This window comes from Aquarana catesbeiana, linkage group LG03 (genome assembly GCF_042186555.1).
Source record: "Aquarana catesbeiana isolate 2022-GZ linkage group LG03, ASM4218655v1, whole genome shotgun sequence".
Classification (NCBI taxonomy): domain Eukaryota; kingdom Metazoa; phylum Chordata; class Amphibia; order Anura; family Ranidae; genus Aquarana; species Aquarana catesbeiana.
In genome coordinates this window covers 250,125,126-250,147,529 of record NC_133326.1, presented here as the reverse complement: position 1 = coordinate 250,147,529, position 22,404 = coordinate 250,125,126, and the positions used below count along the sequence as shown (strand labels likewise).

General features: G+C 40.4%; 1 protein-coding gene across 2 annotated transcripts in view; it reads left to right on the top strand.

Annotated features, from left to right (window-relative positions):
- SLC38A1 (solute carrier family 38 member 1) overlaps positions 1-22,404 on the top strand; it is a 127,865-nt gene that overhangs the window by 94,318 nt on the left and 11,143 nt on the right. For both annotated transcript variants that reach the window (XM_073619961.1, XM_073619962.1), the window contains 7 exons: positions 1,382-1,460; positions 6,843-6,925; positions 8,601-8,659; positions 8,748-8,867; positions 14,595-14,674; positions 18,884-18,984; positions 21,293-21,411. In XM_073619961.1, the coding sequence (XP_073476062.1) occupies positions 1,382-1,460; positions 6,843-6,925; positions 8,601-8,659; positions 8,748-8,867; positions 14,595-14,674; positions 18,884-18,984; positions 21,293-21,411 (641 nt within the window). The remainder of the gene's footprint in view (positions 1-1,381; positions 1,461-6,842; positions 6,926-8,600; positions 8,660-8,747; positions 8,868-14,594; positions 14,675-18,883; positions 18,985-21,292; positions 21,412-22,404) is intronic.

Sequence of the window (22,404 nt, the reverse complement as noted above, 5' to 3'; positions counted from 1 at the left end):
TTTGATTAAACCTTTGAACATGCTGAACTACAGAAAAAGGAATACATTTATGGATGTACAATGCTTATAATCCAGCCTCTCTGGATCACCTATACCATTTATTAAGCAGATGGACTGTTACAGCATCTTGTTACTCGCTCCCTAAAGGACCAATACTCACAAAATCATAAGAGCTTATATATTTTGTCTATAATTCAAGCTTAAAACCTCATGGTTTTGTGTGTTTTGATATTTTAGAGAGCAAGTGAAAAGATGCTTTACCAGCCCATCTGCTTAATAAATAGTATAGGTGACATGAGCTCTGTCCCAGGCCACACACAGGTACATCTTTGGTTGCTTGCACATTTTTCTATTTTGTTGGGTGCTGGTCTTTGGCTGTCCTGATTGGTGGCACGGGGACCACACAAGTTCAGGAGTTCAGTCATCCTGGCACATAGGCACCATGCCAGAATGTAAACCAAGCTGCTTCCTTATCTCTCTGATGATGCCTGCATTAAGCAAATTGTTACAGAGTGGTGGTCCTAGGTGGAGCTGCAGAGTGCTTTGCCCCATTTTAATAAAGTTGAATGTGATCTGACATAATCAGTGTGTAACTTCCTGCTTTCCAACCCTTTAATGCAGCCTTTCTCAAACTTTTTACCTCGGGGAACCCTTAAAATCTTCAGGTCTCATGACCAATGAATTGGAGGTCAGTGCCCCTTACAGCGATGGCCAGTAGGAAGAATGCCCTTACAGCAATGGTCAGAATGTCACTTTTAGGCCCCTTTCACAAGAGTGGACCTATCAGGTCCACCTGTCAGTTTTTTAGGCAGACCCGAACGAACCACTCATTGCCCTCTGTAGAGCATCGGATGTCAACAGACATGTGTTGGTTGCATCTAATGCTATCCTATCCTCTAAAAACAGACCGATCGTCTGGTGGATCAGATCGGATGAAAGTCAGTTGGAAACAGACAGGTGGTCCATTTCTACCTGAACGCCTATAGAGGAAAGCGGGCTGTGTCCGTGTCCTTTGCATAAGCGGAGAAGACACAGACCTGCTCAGCAGGTATCAGCATACAGATTCCCCGTTCCCCGAGCAGGCGGATACGCTAGCGGAGTCCACCCACCTGAAAGGGGCCTTACAGCGAAAAAAATCATTGTTGTCATGCAGCTGTTTCTGCCACGTAGCGCTGGCTCTGGAAATTTGCAAGCTCAAAGAACCCCCTAGCAACTTCTTGAGGAACCCTAGTTGAGAATGTCTGCTTTAGAGTGTTGTTGTAAAACTGGGTTATTGCTGCTTAAGCTGTACACTTCACCACTGGCTATTAAAGGAATGACTGCTCATAAATATGCATAAGGCATTACTATGATTATTGTTTTTTTTCTCTCTTTTTTACAGCAATGCTCAGCTATCTGTTTATAGTTAAGAATGAACTACCCAATGTCCTTAAATTTCTGATGGGAATAGAAGATTCAACGTAAGTCAACTTTTTAGATACTCAGTACAATCTATCATATGTTGTAAATTAAATTTAGATTTTGATCAAATTTTAGCTTAAAAAATGTGACAGATCATCAGTCGGCAAAATATGTATACTTTCTGTTAAAATATCATTTGGAAATTATCTTATGCCAAGTAAATTTTTTTTAAAATGCATCCATAACACAGGCGTGCACACGGGGTGTGCCTGGGCACACCCTAATCAGCCAGTGCTGTCTCCCGAGATTTGCTCTGAAATGCTGCATCCAAGGATTGTGTAGCCCACGCTGCCTGTAAAACAGTTTCACAGGCAGCAGATCATGAGGTGTGCCAGAGCCGCTTGGTGTGTGACACTTTCAGGTAATGTAACTGTTTGCAGGTAGAGAGACTAGCTGTCACAACTCAGCAGTGATGTAGGGGTGCCCGTCAGTGCCCATCAGTGCTGCCTATCAGTGCCCATCAGTGCTGCTTATTAGTGCCCATCAGTGCCGCCTATCAGTGCCAATCAGTGCTGACAATTAGTGCCAATCATTGCTGCCTATCAGTGCCAATCAGTGCTGCCTATTAGTGCCACTTATCAGTGACCATCAGTGCTGCCAATTAGTGTCCAACAAAGCTGTCAATCAGTAGTGCCAATCAGTGCCTATCAGTGCTGCCTGTCAGTGCCAATCAGGGCCCATCAGTGCCCATCAGTGCGACCTATCAGTGCTGCTATTCAGTGCCCATCAGTGCTGCCTATCAGTGCCAATCAGTGCCTATCAGTGCTGCCTGTCAGTGCCAATCAGGGCCCATCAGTGCGACCTATCATTGCTGCTAATCAGTGCCCATCAATGCTGCCAATCAGTGCCACCTATCAGTGCCAATCAGGGCCTATCAGTGCCCATAAGGGTTGCCTATCAGTGCCCATCAGTGCTGCCTATCAGTGCCCATCAGTGCTGCCTATCAGTGCCGCCTATCAGTGCTGCCTATTAGTTCCACCTATCAGGGATGCCAATTAGTGCCCACCAATGCTGCCAATCAGTGCAGCCTATCAGTGCAGCCTATCAGTGCCAATCAGTGCTGCCTATCAGTGCCAATCAGTGCCAATCAGAGCCCATCAGTGCGGCCTATCAGTGATGCCAATCAATGCCCATCAGTGCTGCCTATTAGTGCCAATCAATGCTGCCAATCATTGCCCATCAGTGCTGTCAATCAGCGCCCATCAGTGCACTGAGTGCAGGGATGGGGAGATGAACTCCGCAGCCAGGCACATTGTCCATAGGGAGGGGGCGGCCTGGTGTGGCACAACTGAAATCCGTCGATGTTTAATAATGCCACATGCCGATCTTTAGTATAATAGGTAATCACCACACTACTATCTACAATAAACTCCTGTAGGTAAAATAAAAGAGTTTCAGCAAAAGGCCTGCCGCTAAGCAATGTTACATGTTCCCACACCAGATAAAAAAAGTGCAGAGCTAACTTACTAATCAATAACTTAACAATAATGGTGAAACCCTCTTATGTATGAAAATCTCAATAAACTTCAATATTACCACAATACCGATCTCTGTGATATGTAACGACTAACGTCACATATAATACACATCAAACTGAAAACAAAACATAACAAATGAAACTTAGCAGGAATGGTGGAAACCCCTCTACAGATAATTGGAATATAAAGTAACTTCAATTGCAACAACTTTTTAGTTGGGAGGTTCACACCATTATAGCACTTTGGCATTTTTATTTTCTAGATTGTTACACTTAATTTTATATGTTTTAGTTACTATTATAATGTGAATTGCACTTGAAGTAAATTTTCCACCACCCCTACTAAGCCCATGTCTTTATGAACCTTTATTTTTGCGCTGGTGTACAGTCATGTTGGAACAGGATGGGGCCATCCCTGAACTGTTCCCACAAAGTTGGGAGCATGAAATAGTCCAAAATGACTTGGTACGCTGACACCCCTAAAGCCTCGTACACACGGTACGATGGTTGGCAGGGGATTATCTGTTGACCGACTGTTGTCCTAAAATCTTACCGTTAGTACGCTCCTTTTGACAATTGTTGTCCAACTTTCGGCCAACAAATGTTGGATGACAGGCTAGTAAATTTTCTGCGGACAACAGTTTGACGTCAGATTTTCGTATGGTCAGTACACAGATCCGTCACATGAAAGTCGAAAGTACAAACACTCATGCTGGGAATCAATGCTCACCAACACAAAATTAGCAGAAGGGGCCCAAAGGGTGACGCTCAAGAGCTGAAACTCCTTGTAGTACGTCACTACGTTCGTGTTTGGGGCACGACAATTGTGTACCGTTAGTGTGCAAGACAAGATCCTGGCACACGCCCTTTTGACAAAAATCAGACGCTCGGTTGGCCAACAATCGTACAGTGTGTACAAGGCTTGAGAGTTCCCTTCACTTTAACTAAAGGGGCCAAGCCCAAAACCTAAAAAAACAACCCCACACCATAATCCCCCCTCCACCAAATGATTTGGACCAGTGCACAAAGCAAGGTCCATAAAGACATGGATGAGCAAGTTTGGGGTGGAGGAACTTGACTGGCCTGCACAGAGTCCTGATCTCAACCCGATAAGACACCATTGGGATGAATTAGTGTGGAGACTACGAGCCAGGGCTTCTCGTCCAACATCAGTGCCTGACCTCACAAATGCACTTCTGGATGAATGGTCAAATATTCCCATAGACACACTCCTAAACCTTGTGGACAGCCTTCCCAGAAGAGATGAAGCTGTTATAGCTGCAAAGGTTGGGCCAACTCAATATTGAACCCTACGGACTAAGACTGGGATGCCATTAAAGATCATGTGCATGTAAAGGCAGATGTCCCAATACTTTTTACAATTTAATGTATACTGATTTATTATATGTATTATATGTATTAATTTAATATATATATACCCATGTGTGTTTGAGCTTTGGGCTGCACACCCTAATGCAATAGGCTGCACACGCCTATGATTCATAATGGAACAATGATGCTCACCTGTTCTACAAAATTCAATCTATTATACTAACATACTAACTAAAATACTCAGTTCTACATTTGGTGTAGATCAGGAGATCAAATGCTTCTTCAGAGGTCACAGGATTTCTGCTAAAGTTGCTTAGTGGACTGATGTTCAAGAGGAGACCGCATGATACCCTGATGCAAGGACGCCAGAGAGCAAATGTTCAATTATTATTTCTGCTATTTTGTTAACTGAGGAGAAACATTTAATTGTTTATTTTTAAATTTTATTCATTTCAGGTACTTATACAGCACCGTCAATTTACGCAGCGCTTTTACATATACATTAGTCCCTGCCCTCAAAAAGTCCCTAACTCACATTCATACATACACATGACTGGTGTATGGCTGATGTAAAGTCTTACCCCCTACTACTACCACACCTCTTCTTGGCTCCAGCAATACCATTTGAAAGAAACACGCAACACTTTCTGGATTTTAATTGATCGTAGCAGCCCCTTTATTAACAACCATAACAATTTTCTAGAAAAAAATATTCAGTTTTATAACCCAACTTTTTTACCCAACTTAACTGACTGACTATGTCTCAGGTTTATGAAGGAAGGCATCTCTATCGCATGGGCTGTACCACCACCACCTCAGCATTCTGGCCCTTAGCCGCAGTTCCACCAGCTCAGGGACAAACTTTGACCATTTTTTTGCCCGATACAGCCCGATGACCAATAGCCCATTATTTCCATGGTAGGGAAGGTACCCATACGGAGATGGGCCCAACCCGTTCCACACCACATACTGTATCCCTTCCACCATTCAAGAACCCGAGACCCTTACCAACTGCTACGACAAACTTGACCTACCCCCTTCACACCCCGCTCTTCCTTTTTTTATTTTTATTTTTTTATTTTATTATTACATCTCCAAGCTGCCCAAATGGAACATAAATACAGACGAAAAACAGAACACCATTCACACCAGCCTAATTAGATAGGGAGGGGGGAGGGAGGGAAAAACTGCACCTGCTGCCTTCTTCTGTCCTAACAGTCACCTTACTGACCTATGCCTACGCCCCCTAGACCAACCCAGTCAGCAGGCCGAACCCCGTCCCTTCCACTAACCAATCCGTATGACCCTCTTTTTTAAGCTAACTACCAATAACCTCAGTCCAGACTGACCAGCGCCCCCAGTCATGTGGGCCCTCCTCCTAAGTTCAATTTTTTGCTCTGGGCCTTTTCTTGACAGGTGTATGGCTGATGTAAAGTCTTACCTCCTACAACTACCACCCTCTTCTTGGCCCCAGCAATACCATTTGAAAGAAACACGCGACACTCTCTGGATTTTAAATGGCTGTAGTGGCCCCTTTATTAACAACCATAACAATTTTCTATAAAACATATTCAATTTTATAACCCAACTTTTTTACCCAACTTAACTTAGTTGATAACAGAGGAACGAAGCACCAGAAAGATATGGGACTCAGAGATTTGGAGAGATATAAGTAAACACTACAGATATGTGTGCCCAGGTCAGATTTTATGAATGGGGTTTACAACCACTTTAAGGCTGAGTTCTGGAAAATTAAATAGTCTGTGCCGCAATGAATGGATAAACTGCTCATTTATGCCTGGAGCATTGTGGAAACCAGTTTCACTCACCTAATGCTCCATTCACACTTCAAATAGCTGGAGCACATGTTCCTGCTCGCAATTGTTTTGGGGGCAATTTACACACGCTGCTGCGTGTTGCGCATAGGGCAGCCCATGCACATTTGTCACGCAAAAGACGCTCCTGTATCTTTTTGGGTGATGAGCTTTGTGCATTTTTTTTCCCATGTATTTTGCCACGATTAACACACATTTTGTTGTGCAACAGCTGCAACAAAATTGCTCTGCATTTGGAGTGCCATTAAGAATGAATAAAGAGTACCTTTTTTGGGTGTTTTTTTGTTTGTTTTTTTATGGACGTAACACCTCACTATGTTTGTTTTTAACACAAACAAGAACATTTTAACTATGTTTAATTATGAACTCATGAAGCAATTAGGACTTAGGGAGTTGGAACAATTAAAATGTTTCCGACGCATAGTATTTTCACCCAACAGTAATTTGGATTTTAGGAAATGGAGTTCAAAATGGATTCAGTAATAAGAATTCTTAACCATTATTTGATGGTGATGAAAGATATGTTAGTGAGATGCTCAGGCATGAATATGGAACAATGGACCTTTCAGAATTTTGCTGTAAAACAAGTTATTTTAGTATGAAGCATTACCCTCAAGTTGTAAAGCGCTGAGTAAACTGTTGGCGCTATATACAGTAAACCCTGTATAATAATTCAAGTGCTTTGACCATATTTTAGCTGTTTTGTTCGTATTCATTATTTTTATATTGTTTTACAGGCCATGGTATTTGGATGGTCGTTTTCTTCTAGTCCTCGTCACTGTGATAATCATCCTTCCATTGTGTCTTCTTAAGAATTTAGGTAAAGTACAGTATCATACACGTCAGTAAATAATCATGTTTTATACTTCTTCTAGTTCTGGTTTATATACTGTATCATATTCACCATCCACCCCTTTGATACTGCTTAAAATAAATAAATAAGTTAAAAATGTGTATATATATATATATATATATATATATATATATATATATATATATATATATACACCCCCACCCCCCGTTCCTGAAACAGTGACAACAAATTTAGGGAAAATATGAAATATGAAACAGAAACACATGAAGAAAAATATTTTTCCTAGAGTAGAGGAAGGCTGGAATCCTGTAAGGTGTGTGTCCTTGTTGCAGATTTTTCTTTACTTCCTGTCTGGTGAAAGCAAGGAATAGAAAATCTTTCTGTCAGAGCTCTGGGGATCACATTAAAACCTAGACCTTTTGGATCACAGGAGTGTACTTACTTGCTAGCTAGCCTTAGCGTCCCCAAGCTGCTCCGGTCTCGACAATAATGTCAGGATCCACTCAGATGCCTGACCGGCAGCTGGCTCAAGTTCTCAGCGCATTGCTGAGAGCCTGAGCCAACTGCTTCCTGCTCCTACTCCTGCGGTGGAGGACCTTGTGCTCAGTGCGGACCTGAGAACCAAGCGATCAGCAGTCATGTGATCGCTCAGTTCTCAGGCTTAGAGTTGGCAGGGGACAGCTGCAGAATCACACCAAATAGGTGGGTATTTGTGTGTGTGTGTGTGTATATGTTTTTTTTTGTTTCCCACACTTCTCCTTTAAATTGCGACCTGATGCCCCTACCAAAGGCTGACAGATCAGTGGCCAATTAAAAATCTTTACGGTGCTGACACTTTGACGTTGCTATGTAACTATCTCTCTATGCATTTTGTATTACCAATCATCTTCAAATGTTGAAAGAAGGTAATTGTCGCTAAGTGGAACATCTTATCAGTGACAATTTTTTTTTACATCAGAATTCTGTATGAGCAAAGATGGTCATACATTGTTATTTTTTTTATTTATTATTTCAACTAGTGGATCTAGCATCCTCCATCCTCACAAAATCAGGTGGATCGAGGAATCCCCCCCCCCCCAGGACATTGTATTCTAGGCAGTGGGACCCGCCGCTGTCCGAATATACTGATCAGTGGCTGAAGCTGCTGATCGACAAAGGTTTTCTGACATGTCCCTTTGACAGAACTTGATCACCCCCCCCCCCCCAAAAGGTGCCAATTGTGGCACCAGAAGAGACAAATGAGCGGAAGTTCCACTTTTGGGTGGAACTCTGCTTTACTAAAACAATCTTCCTACAAATATGTAAATCCCGTGAAACATTAACTAAAAATCCCAGAACTGCAAAATGTGGACTGCTCATGAACATGTCAGTTACTCCATATTGTGGGAAAAACACAACCATGGGCCTGTGTACTGGACTTTAAATTGATGGATGATTATTTGTGAGTGGATATCAGTTTTTGTAAATCTAAGGCATCCCTGCTGGTATATCTGATGGTTTATCTATGACCTTAGAAAATCATGCCCAAAGTGTTTCTATGAGGCACCACCTACTGGTGATAAATGTTAATACAGTTAACGAAACATGGACATTGACTGTGCAATATACTAAAATGAATACAGTTCAGTTATTTTATTTTACGGGTGTTTAAACATTCTTTTATTTTCTGTGACCTTTACAGGTTATCTAGGCTACACCAGTGGTTTCTCTTTGACGTGTATGGTTTTTTTCCTTGTTGTGGTAAGTCATAGAAATATTATACAATATGTAGTACATTATGGTTGCCATTTATTCTTAGATGTTTGGCTCTTATGTTGTTGTTTTATAGGTGATATACAACAAATTTAAAATTCCATGCCCTCAAGACAATGTGAATGGAACCTCAATTAGTTTACACAACACAAGTGAGCAAATGTGTACACCATTATATTGGACGTTCAATTCTAAGGTAACATTTTAGTTGTTTAAAATTACAGATTATATTTCTTTATTATATTTGATTTATTTTATTTTAATTGATCTAATTCAAGCAAAATCTGCACTATTTACCTGGTAACTCCTGAGAATCGTTTACGTGGAACATTAAAATAACACAGATTTTTACTGTCAGACAGTAAGGAAGATGTGACAAATATATCTGTCTGTTCACAATATGTTATGTTTAGAAGTGAAAATTAGCTCTTCTAAACCTGGTTAACTGTTTCACTTGAAAGTAGGTTTAAAGGTCTAGTGAAGCTTAAAGCAGACCTATACTTCACTGAAATGTGAAAGTTATAGTAATGACTCTGAGGTTGCTTTACTAAAACCGGAGAGTGCAAAATCTGGTGCAGCTCTGTATAGAAACCAACCATGTTTTTTTGTCAACGCTTAACCACTTAAGGCCCAGAAGATTTTCCCCCTTAATGACCAGGCCATTTTTTGCGATACGGTGTCGCTTTAACTGACAATTGCGCTGTCGTGTGACACTGTACCCAAATCAAATTGATGTTCCTTTTTCCCTCAAATAGAGCTTTCTTTTGGTAGTATTTGATCACCTCTGCGGTTTTAAGTTTTAAACAAAAATAGACCGACAGATTTGGAAAAAAAAACAATATCTTTTACTTTTTGCTATAATAAATATCCCCCCAAAAAATGTAAAAAAACAAATTTCTTCATCAGTTTAAGCCAATATGTATTCTTCTACGTATTTTTGGTAAAAAAAATAGCAATAAGCGTATATTGATTGGTTTGCGCTAAAGTTATAGCGTCTACAAAATATGGGATAGATTTATGGCATTTTTATTATAATTTTCCTTTTTTTTACTAATAATCAGGACTGCGACATTGTGGCGGACAGATTGGGCACTTTTGACACTTTTTTGGGACCATTGATATTTATACAGTGATCAGTGCTATAAAAATACACTGATTACTGCAGCCTTTTTCCTGAGGTGCCTTGAGGTTTCTTTGGGGTGCCTCGGCACAATGCCTAAAATTTGCCCAAAAATTGTATACAAGGCAGCGGGCGGGTGGATGAAACCTGTCTTTTAGTTACACAAAGCCACAGGTTTTCATTGTACACCATTACAACCGTCTAGGTGCTGACCTGCTAACAACCAATGACATCATCAGTTGATAAGGAGGATGTCAGTCATTTGCATAGCATGCTTGTTTGATTCTCCCTTGCCCCTCTCCATCAGTTTTGGGGTCACATTAGCTGAGTGATGGAGAAAAACTGAGGAAGAAGAGAAACATTGGAATACTAGTCAACTTGCAACTTTAATGTTGGGCGTCTTACATGTGTGGATGTTGCTGGATTATGTAAAACTATTAGAATAGTTTTTACATTTTAGGATGGGGTGCCTCAAGACTGTCCATAATTTGGGAGGGTGCCTTGAGATTGTCCATAATTTTAAAGGGTGCCTTGACTGAAAAAAGGTTGAGAACCATTGGATTACTGTATAAATGTCACTGGCAGGGAAGGGGTTAACACCAGGGTGCAATCAAGGGGTTAAATGTGTTCCCTGAGAGGTGTTTCTAACTGTGGGGGGAGGGGACTGACTGGGAGTACAGAGAGATCACTGTTCCTAATCACTGGGCACAGACGATCACTCTGAACTCTCCTGTCAGAACGGGGATCTGTCTGTTTACATTGACAGATCCCCTTTCTGGCTCCCTGTAAAGCGATCGCGGGTGGCTGGTGGACATTGCGGCCGCCGGCCGCGCGCATCGGCTTCCCCGCCGTGCCTCGCCGCATGCAAGCTGTAGCTGTTTAATGGACTGCTGTACAGCTACGGCGATTCGCGGGAACGAGCCAACCTGCTGCTATATAATGGCGGTGGCTGGATGGCAAGTGGTTGATTAAACAAACTGATTGGCTGCAATGCACAGCTGCACCAGATTTTGCACTTTTTCAAGTTTTGATAAATCAACATCTTTTTCCATTGTAAGCTTACAATGGTTACTTGCAGCTAATAAATACTTAGTTAATAATACTTTGCTAAAAATTGGTGCTCTTTGTCAGTAGATAATGTGTCCAGTGTTTAAGAATTGGTTATGCAGCTCCGGACAAAGAGGAGAACCAGTGATCAGGATAATGCTGGCCATACACTATATGAAAAATCAGCCAAACCCATCTTCGAAAAACGAAATGCAGCCGTGAGAGAAAACAATAGTACCATCATGTAATGACCGATAAATCGTTCAGTGGACATAAATGAATGCATTTTTTGTTCGTTTTTTTACATATACCTAGTGCAAACAGTTCGAACGGGAAACACAATAACCTTTTAATTTATCGTTCGTTCGGCAGAAAATTTCCAAACTTGTCCTTTGTTTTTTTCGGCTCAAAAACGTCCCGATAAATAACGATTTTGTGCCCATCAACTGGCCGAAAAACGAACGAACTGTCTAAATGACTGAATTTTGGCCAATTTTTCTTACAGTGTATGGCCAGCATCAGAGAGAGATGCAGATTGGAATGCTTGTCCAGTAAAGCATGTGGCCTGGTGCTTTAACCACAACTCTCACAACTTTACACTCCCTATGGACCAGAGCAGTTTTTAAATTTTTGCTATAGTCCTGTTTATTTTGCAACAACTTTGTCATTACTTAAGGTGCAATCCCAGTCTGGATCGAACTAAGCTTAAAACGGCTCCCATCCCATTCAAACACCAATTCTAACTATCCTGTAAAAGAAAGATGCATATACTTGCCTATTCTCATGGTGCTCCAGACCAGTTACGGGATCTCCCCATCATCCAGCTTTAAGGGAGAGGAGAGAGTGCTGACAATAGCTTGAATGCCTGGATGGTAACTTCACCTATAGGCTTACTATGGGGCATTTGTCGTCAGCTGTCCCTCATCTCCCCTTCCCCTGAAGCCGGCCATTGGGAGCCAGTCATGTGACAGGATAAGAGCACCCTGAGAATATATAAGTAAAAGCATCTTCCTTCTTTGGGGTAGTTAGAAGAGGTATTGGGGGGGGGGGGGGGTCTGTTTTAAGCTTAGTTAGATCTAGACTGGAATTCCCCAGTGTGTAGGGCAAAATGTGTGTGTAGTGTGGTGGAGACATGTAGGCTGAGGCCACTTCTTATCGTTATAGGCTGGTCAGGAGTAGCGGCAATCCTTTCCTCTTTAAACTTACTACCCCTCTGGATTGGTATCAGGATAAGCCTGCACCCCATGTTCTAGGACACAGGGATATACTTTTGCCTCTACTTTGAGTGACACCAAAAGCAATAAAGCAGGTCACCATGAAAAGAGGTAGTGTTAGATGCACTAGCAGATTTAGGGCCCTTTTACAGGGCTTTCCAATAAGGTCTGTTTTTTCATGCAGACGTGATAGAAAGCTCCATATGGGCCTAAGGGCAGGCTGATGTAAATGGACTTGTGTCAGTTTACAACCACCTACCTCTGAGTCCATCCAGGTCTGGAAAAAAAGTGGAAAAGGACTATAGGCGTCATTTACTAAAGGCAAATCCACTTTGCACTACAATTGCACTTGAAAGTGCATTGAAAGTGCAGTTGGAAGTGCAGTCGCTGTAGATCCGAGGGAGACATGCAAGGAAAATAAAAAACAGCACTTTAGCTTGCACGTGATTGGGTAATAAAAAACAGCAGAGCTTCCCCTCATTTCAGATCTACCCCTCAGATTTAAAGAGACTGCACTTCCAAGTGCACTTGTAGTGCAAAGTGGATTTGCCTTTCGTAAATAACCCCCTATGTCCTTTTCCGTTTTTTACTAGCTCTAAATGGGATGGATCAGAGGCAGCCTGATGTAAACGGACACAAGTCTGTTTACATTGGGCTGCCATCAAGACATCATGGATTCTCCCCTGTCCACTGTAAATGTGGACACAAACTGAACAGGATGGATGAAAAATAATTGACATCTATCGCCATTTAGCACCAATTCAGCAGGGGATCCACCCACAGAACAGAGAAGCACTGTGTAAAAGGGCCCTTAGGCCAGCCATACACAGTTCCAACCATTAATGGGCAGGCTAAATGGGTACAACCAGCCTGCCAGATTCTCTTGCGATTATCCCTGCAACCCGTGGTTGCAGTAAATAAATTTGCACTGTGTATGGCCAGCCTTAGATGGACTTAGAGCCGAGTTCCACCCACTTTTAGAACTTTGTCTTAAGCCCCTTTCACACTGGGGCGGTGGGGACGTCAGCGATAAAGCAGCGATATATTAAGCGCCGCTTTACCAGCATTTTAGCGGGGCTATTTGGCCACTAGCGGGGTGGTTTTAACCCCCACTAGTGACCGAAAAAGGGATAAAACAGGACGCAAAGCGCCGCTGCAGCAGCGCTATGCCGACGGTATAGCTGCGCTGCCCCAAAAGCGGTGAAGGAGCGGTGTATACACCGCTCCTTCACTGCTACAAAGATGCTGCTAGCAGGACTTTTTTTTAGGGTTCTGCTAGCGCTCTGCTCCAGTGTGAAAGCCCTTGGGCTTTCACATTGGAGAGACTGCAGTGGCTGTGTCAGGGCACTTTGCAGGCGCTATTTTTAGCGCTGTAGCGCCTGCAAAACGCCCCAGTGTGAAAGGGGTCTTAAAGGAAAGATGACCCCTCCACCATTAGTTTTTGGCTAACTATTTTTAATTATTTTTTTCTAACTCACCTTTTCTGAAGTACTAAGTGTACTTCCGCTCCAGCCGGACCATGGCGCAAGATGTCATTTCCCCCCCCCCCCGCTGTCTTCTGGGACCTGTGTGTGTCCCAGAAGACAAGCTGGCCATTCACAAAGCGCTGTGGGACTCGCGAATGCGCAGTAGGAAACCAGGAGTGAAGACACAAGGCTCCACCGCCTTGTTTCCCTTAGTTAGAATGGCAGCGCCTGCACCCGATCCGATGGACATCGTGGCCTCCCTGGACAGGTAAGTGTCCTTATTAAAAGTCAGCAGCTACAGTGTTTGTAGCTGTTGACTTTAAAAAGAAAACTAACAAATTTGAAGCTGAACGCCAGCTAACATCATTTAAACCGTTACTATTTAAACAGCAACTTTTTTTTTTTCCTTTTGGGATAAAGGTTTTACATCAGTGAATAAAAGCTGACCATTTTAGGCAGCCCTGTCAAGTGTTAAATGGTCTGTCTGAAACCCCTGATTGCTACTTTTTCTGGACAGCTTGGTCTGTCAAAGGGAGTTAAAAAAAAACAACAAGCATACTGGCCAGATCACCAGATGAAAGAAAATGTAGAAACCGGCCTAAAAAAAGAAAACTAATGCAGTCACCACATCTAAGAATTGTTAAGCTGCAACATATTCAATTATTTTTAATATTTTAATATTTGTACTCCAGTAGGTCACAAAACTAGCAAATATTGTGTGCCTGGCTTTAGTAAACTGCCACTAGAGTGTGAATTAATATTCCTAGAACTTGAACTTGGCATTTCTGTGACTATAATCATCCAGGGGAAATACAAATTGTTATTTTAATGATTTTACCTTATCAATCCTGCTAATATTTATAATCCTTAAAAGGTCTAAACATATGACTTCAGTCCATTCCATTTGATTTTTCACTGGCTTCCTTCATTTCCATCCATTACAATGAATTGTGCATTGTAAAATATTCATTTGTGACATGCCCTTATTCTGCAAATGTGTTTGGCATTTGCAGTGATGGCTATTATTAAATTTCAATGTAATCTAATCATGTGTCTTTTTTTTTTTCCATCCACAGACTGCGTATGCACTGCCGACACTAGCATTTGCATTTGTGTGTCACCCGTCTGTCCTTCCCATATACAGTGAGCTAAGAGAGTAAGCGAAAAACTTACCTTTATTTGTTTGTATCATGTCAGCATTCGTTCACAGCAGGGGTACTAAAAATGCATAACTTATCAAAATAATAGCAACCTGGAAATCTAATACTTGGAGAGACAAACCGTTTGGATGTATTGATACATTTCAGAGGATTATATTTAAATATTATTATTATTATTATTATTATTATTATATTATTACATGCTTTTGGTAAAAAAAAAATCACAATAGGCGTATATTGATTGGTTTGCACAAAAGTTATCGCATCTGCAAACTATGGGATAGATTTAGGGACTTTTATTTTTATTTTTTATTGTTTTTTACTGGTAATGGCGGTGATCTGCAATTTTTAGCGGGACTTGCGACATTGCGGCGGACAAATCTGACCCCAAATATTGATCAGTGCTATAAAAACGCACTGATCAATGTATAAATGACACTGGCAGGGAAGGGGTTAACACTAGGGGGCGATCGGGGGGGGGGGGCGATCTAGCTGTAGGGGGGATGGGCTGCCTGGGACACGACAGAGATAGCTGTTCCCGATCACTGGGAACAGCAGATCTCTGAGAGGTCCCCTGTCAGAATGTGATACGCCTTGTTTACAATGGCAGATCCCCGTTCTGCCTCTGTTCGCCATACCCGCGGGCGTGCCAGCAGCGGGCGCGTGCCCGCAATCTCACATGCACGGACCAAGGTACAGATACGTCGGTTCGCGCAGGAGAGCCGACCTGCCGCAGTATAAGTACAGTGACTGGTCAGAAAATGATTAATGAATGAGCGGCCCCTGATAACTAGCTATGTAATATGGGGACTTCCACTGCTGACCTCCTTCTAAAAATGCTGGTTGCCTGGCTCTTATGTTGATTTAATTCTGAGTCACTGACTATTGAAAAAGCTTTTTGGATTGTGGGACTGTTCCCAATTTTACATTTGGTGAAGGAGATGTTCTTTTATATCCAATGTTCAGTTCTATAGGAGACAGTCTTAATGTTTTAATGACAAAAAACTGATCCTTTCACTGTGCATACACCTAGTATGTCCATAAGTGAGGAACAGCTGTTGTAGCTGTACTAAAAAATCACAACCATGTTGAAGACGAGCAGATTTACAGATGTGTTCACCTATAGCAGGGGCAAGGGTCATTCAATCTTTTCGGTAAATCATGCAAAGAGTGTGATGATGTGGAAAGTGAGTCATCCATATCAGCCAAATAGATGTCAGGTTACTAGCCCAATTGTTGAAAGATTACATTTGATTTCCAGGAATTCTACCACTTTGTAAAAGGTGAAGGCACACTATGAGTTAAGTCCAAGGAGCTGCAAAACATCTTCTGGGCTTATCTCTATTATTTACATTTGACAGGTTTATTGCCCTGTCAGAGAGACACTCCAGGGATTTGAGAGGGGAGAAACACACATAGAAACTATGCCCACCCCTCCCCTCTGTTGCCTATTCACAGAAGCCTTTGTATTTTGTGACTCTGTTCACCAAACATTTTCAGCGACTAACTAAATACTATTTTAGTCGACTAAAATACGACTAAAACTAAAACAACTGAGATCAATAAATACGACTAAAACTAAAATGGCATTTTAGTCAAAAGATTATGACTAAAATTAAATTGAAATTTGACGTCAAAATTACCACTGGTCTGTAGTGCATGTCCAGACCTTAATACCATAAATAATAACATATTCCATTTTTCACTCCAACAGTATATAATGAGTTTGGAAATTGTAGAGAAATTGTAGAGAAATGCTTAAAAAATGCATTACTTTTTAACTACACCAATTGGATTTTAGATGACTAAAATGAGTTTTAGTTGACTAAAATGATTTTAGTCAACTAAAATGTACTGGAGATTTAGTTGACTAAATACAACTGATCCTAAAACAATTGCTGAAGACTAAAATGGGACTAAAACTAAAATACCATTTTAGTCAAAAGACTAATGCCGCGTACACACGGTCGGAATTTCCAACAACAAATGTTCGATGGGAGCTTGTTGACGGAAATTCCGACCGTGTGTAATCTCCATCGGGCATTTTCTGTCGGAATTTCTGACAACAAAAATTTGAGAGCTGGATCTCAAATTTTCCGACAACAAAATCCGTTGTTGTAAATTCCAATCGTGTGGATTTGCATTTAGTAAATAAACCCCACAGTGTTCTAAGAGAATTCGTATCACCACAGAGTGGCACTGTGGATACGGCACATAAGTAGTTAATGCCACGTCCCGATATTGGAGATCATTAGAAAATAGTTTAGAATGATGGACTTTATAGACATAACACAGAAGATTAAAAAAGGATTTAATAATTAAAAGAACACATATATAGACTTGCATATATTCACAAATAATACCTATGAGCATAATAAATACACCATCTACAAATTTAGTATATGTTTAAACAAGATGTTCAGTCATTTTACTTGTTCAATCGTAACAGGTTTCAAAGGAGACAGTGTAAAAAAATCGTTCGACTTGCTCTACATGTTACGCGTTTAATAACGCTTCCTCAGGAGCTTTGGGCATATTATTTTCCACAAAGGGAAAAATAGATAAAAATAGTAATAGGATAAAATTAATGGGGTGTGCTGTCCTCCACCTTAGTAGAGTGTAGACAGCTGTCTACACTTGGTGTTGTGCTGTCACCAAAGCTGGGAGCTCCTCAACCTTAGTCCCTTTTAATATGCCAAAAGCTCCTGAGGAAGCGTTATTAAACGCGTAACATGTAGAGCAAGTCGAACTATTTTTTTACACCGTCTCCTTTGAAACCTGTTACGATTGAACAAGTAAAATGACTGAACATCTTGTTTAAACATATACTAAATTTGTAGATGGTGTATTTATTATGCTCATAGGTATTATTTGTGAATATATGCAAGTCTATATATGTGTTCTTTTAATTATTAAATCCTTTTTTTTTTAAAAATAGTTCGACTTGCTCTACATGTTACGCGTTTAATAACGCTTCCTCAGGAGCTTTTGGCATATTATTTTCCACAAAGGGAAAAAGAGAAGTAATAGGATAAAATGAATGGGGTGTGCTGTCCTCCACCTTAGTGTGCGTCCATAAGAGAAGGTCTTCAAATTGGGTATTGCGATCCAATAAGTCCAAATTCAGCCAAGTCCAGCAAGAAATTGGTAATGAGTTTGTACCAGAGGTAGTGTTATCCAAAACGACCAGGTAGAAGCTGGGTCAGTTTAGGGCATCCCAACATATAGTAAACAGCACTAAAGGGGTTGCTGATATACTCCCTGACAGGAGCCTTAGACGCATAAGGTTGAGGAGCTCCCAGCTTTGGTGACAGCACAACAGCAAGTGTAGACAGCTGTCTACACTCTACTAAGGTGGAGGACAGCACACCCCATTAATTTTATCCTATTACTATTTTTATCTATTTTTCCCTTTGTGGAAAATAATATGCCCAAAGCTCCTGAGGAAGCGTTATTAAACGCGTAACATGTAGAGCAAGTCGAACGATTTTTTTACACTGTCTCCTTTGAAACCTGTTGCGACTGAACAAGTAAAATGACTGAACATATTGTTTAAACATATACTAAATATGTAGATGGTGTATTTAATATGCTCATAAGTATTATTTGTGAATATATGTAAGTCTATGTATGTGTTCTTTTAATTATTTTTTGTAATAAATATTTAAATCCTTTTTTAATCTTCTGTGTTATGCCTATAAAGTCCATCATTCCAAACTATTTTCTCATGAAACCCCATAGCGTGCCCTCCTTTTTACAAAGGAGCTGAATTCCTGGAATTCAGCTTTGATTCTAACTGTTTACTAAAATCAAGGGCTGAGAAAAAAATGGATGAAGAAAAGAAAACATATACATTATGAGGGTCATAAGTTAAGACGTACATTTTCACCTAGCCCTGTGTATCAGTATTCATTTTTGACATCTCATGGACAGAAAAAAATCTGATTTTTAATTCCCTTGCACATGAAGCAAGCAGAGCTTCTTTTGGCTAATTAAAAAAAAAACAATAAAAATCACACAGTATCGTTTTACAATACTCAGAATTTGGATATTTTCTCGTTTCCCTCTTTCTAGGTGAACACAAAAGCAATTCTTAGAAACTGGTCATATAGATTTTTAATCAATTTAACTTGCAAATAGCAACACAACATACTACGGTGTAATGATTTAAAGAAATGTTTGATATATTTAATTTTGTTTTCTAGCCGCTCACAGAAGAAAATGCAGCTCGTCTCCCATTTATCATTCTTTGCGATGTTTATTATGTATCTACTGACTGCTGTTTTTGGATATCTGACATTTTATAGTAGGTATTGTAGAGCAAATTAAGACAAGTAAAATACTAATGCAATTTAGAAAACATAGAAAATGTCCTAAAGATACAAAGTCAAGTTACTTTACTTTCAAAGTAATCTAAAATCAAGAAAAAAAGAAGAAAGGCTGGTGCTATGAAAGTCAGCTAAAACATTGTTAGCGATGTTTTAACTGACCTTCATAGCACCAGCCTTTCTTCTTTTTTTGCATGGACTATATGGAGGTTTACAGAGAGTTCATAAGCTGAGTGCTGTGTTCTTAAGTGCCGATTCACCCAGGGGCAACACGACTTCAGCGCGACTTTGCAAGGCGACTTCAAGGCGACTTCAGCGCAACTTTATGCATCTTTTACACAAGTTCAAGTCGCCTCCAGGACCGGCGACTTTGGCTGTGGCCAATCACAGAATAATCAGCTCTCTGGGAGGGAGGGGTTTGCCTGGGTAAACTAATTTCTTTTCCTGTAAAGTCGCTTCAATATAGATGGAGATCCGACTTGGAGGCAACTTCCATTGAATTCTATGGGTACAGGTCGCCTAGAAGTTGTCTTGAAGTAGTACAGGAACCTTTCCTGAAGTCGGAGCGACTTCAGTAGTGTACATTAAGACGGCTCTCATTGACTATAATGCAATTCCCAATGTCAAGCGACTTGGGGCGACTTGAGGGCTGACAAGTCGGATCCCAAGTCGTTGTAGTGTGAACCGACCCTGAGGCTCTCCAGGCATTGCACAGGAGGTAGTAGCTCTGATGCACCTGTTCCTAAAATCAAGAAAAGTGCATTTGACCATATAGTTCACTTATAAGTGTCACTTAGCCACAGCTGAAGAAAGATCAGTTAGCTCATGGAACTCCTAGTTATCCCTGGAGGAATCCTGGTTGAGGATGGCTGGTCTAGACTAACCAGGCACAGGGCCTTTTTTCATTTTGATGACTGCATACAAATATTGGATATTTAGTCTGAAATTTATTTAAAAGACAACATAATCATTGCTTTTTCACTGCCAGTAACTCCACAATAGTATCAGTCAAGTAAAAGTTACAATTTACCGGATTCTCTGCAACACTGTCATCTTAACATTATCATAAAATGTGTTTTATTACAATGCAGTGCAGCCCAATCTTACAGATTTCTCACAGGACACCTGTAGAAGACTGCAGCCTCAAGTCACATTGTACTAGGTTGTGCGATTTCCCACTCGAATGTATCTAGACAGGATGACAGTGGGATCAGCAGAAAAGTGGTGCCAGTGAACTCACTATTGTAGAGTTTGTCCAGGCTTAAATGTAGGGCCATATAAAAAAATGTAAAGAAAAGCATATCAGCAACAGTTTTGACAATGGTTGGACAAAATAACAAAAACATCTAATAACCTAATCATGTCATGGACCATGTCAAGGAGTAGAAACACTTTTTGCTTTGATCTTTGCTGGAATGCTGTGATACAAACACCAGTGTGTAGTGGGATTTTGCATCACTTTTTGAAAGAAAGCTTTTGCAGACAGTTCTTGACGAATGAAGGAATTAAAAATTGACTTCAATCCCTGCACTGCACAACACAACATCAAATAAAGGTTCAGTAAAGTTGAGATCTGGTATTTGGGGAAGACACTGAAGCTCTCTAACTTCATCCATTAAATGTCGTTCAATAAACCAATTTTCAGGTATGTTTTGCTGTAGGAACTGGGGTATTATACCAATCAGGAATATGGGAACACCATTAACACCTGCTTACTATTTTTTGACATCTGACTATGCAAAAAAATCATAGGACCCAAAGACTGCTGCAGGATAGCTGCTCAAATACGGATCCCCAGCAATGTTCAACATTTTAGAAATAGACATACGGCAATACCTGGATTTTTCTAAACATAAATAGCTGTAGGAAATTAGGTGAAATATTACATTCAGTACAAAATATACTGGATAAACATTTGGTGGTTATTTACTAAAGGCAACTCCACTTTGCACTGCAAGTGCACTTGGAAGTGCAGTTGCTGTAGATCTGAGGGGGACATGCAAGGAAAATAAAAAACAGCATTTTTGCTTGTACATGATTGGATGATAAAATCAGCAGAGCTTCCCCTCATTTCAGATCTACCCCTCAGATCTACAGTGACTGCATTTCCAAGTGCACTTGCAATGCAGAGTTGACTTTAGTAAATAAACCCCTTAGCCCCATGCGACATTTGTAAAAAAAAAAAATGCTCTCCATTGGAGATCACATATAAATATAATATTTCATTTGCATGCTACATTTTAAGTTTTGTTTGTTATCGGTAACATTATTGTTTGTTTCCTCTAGATAAAGTGCATTCAGAGCTTCTCAGCACATACACTAATCAAAAAGATGTTCTCATCTTAACCGTACGTTTGGCTGTTATAACTGCTGTTATACTCACTGTCCCGGTATTATTTTTCACTGTAAGTAAAAATAAATTCTGCCAGTTTATTTGCATGTGATATGACACCTTTATGATTAGTCTTTAAATGGATAAGAAAGGTTAAATATTTAAGAAATTATATTCCACTGAAAATGGTGCTATGAATGGTTGTATAAAAACATTCACTTTATGTACAAGCATGCATGTTTACCTCCACAGTACAAATAAAAATTTTAAAGTAATAGTGATATTTCTAAACATTAATGAAAGCAATAAAAACTATCAGGATGCTTTAACCGCTTCAGCCCCGAAAAATTTGGCTGCTGAATGACCAGGCCATTTTTTGCGATATGGCACTGCTCCAATTCAACTAACAAGTGCGCAGTCATGCGGCGCTGCACCCAAACAAAATGTATGTCCTTTTTTCCCCACAAATAGAGCTTTCTTTTGGTGGTATTTGATCATCACTGAGGTTTTTATTTTTTGCGCTATAAACAAAAAAAGAGCGACAATTTTGAAAAAGACACAATATTTTGTACTTTTTTGCTATTTTTTTTTAAAAAAAGCTAATTTTTTCTCAGTTTAGGCCGATATGTATTCTTCTACATATTTTTGGTAATAAAAATCGCAATAAGCGTATATTGATTGGTTTGCGCAAAAGTTATAGCATCTACAAAATAGGGGATAGATGTATAGCATTTTTATTATTATTATTTTTTTTACTAGTAATGGCGGTGATCTGTGATTTTTATCGAGACTGCGACATTATGGCGGACACATCGGACACTTTTGAAACCTTTTTGGGACCATTGGCATTTATACAGCAATCAGTGCTATAAAAATGCACTGATTACTGTAAAAATGTCACTGGCAGGGAAGGGGTTAACACTAGGGGGCGATAAAGGGGTTAACTATGTTCCCTCTCTGTGTTCTAACTAAAGGGGGGATGTATGAACACACGATCAGTCTCTTCTCCCCTCAGAGCACCGGGATCTGTGTGTTTACACACACAAATTACCGGTTCTCGGTGTGT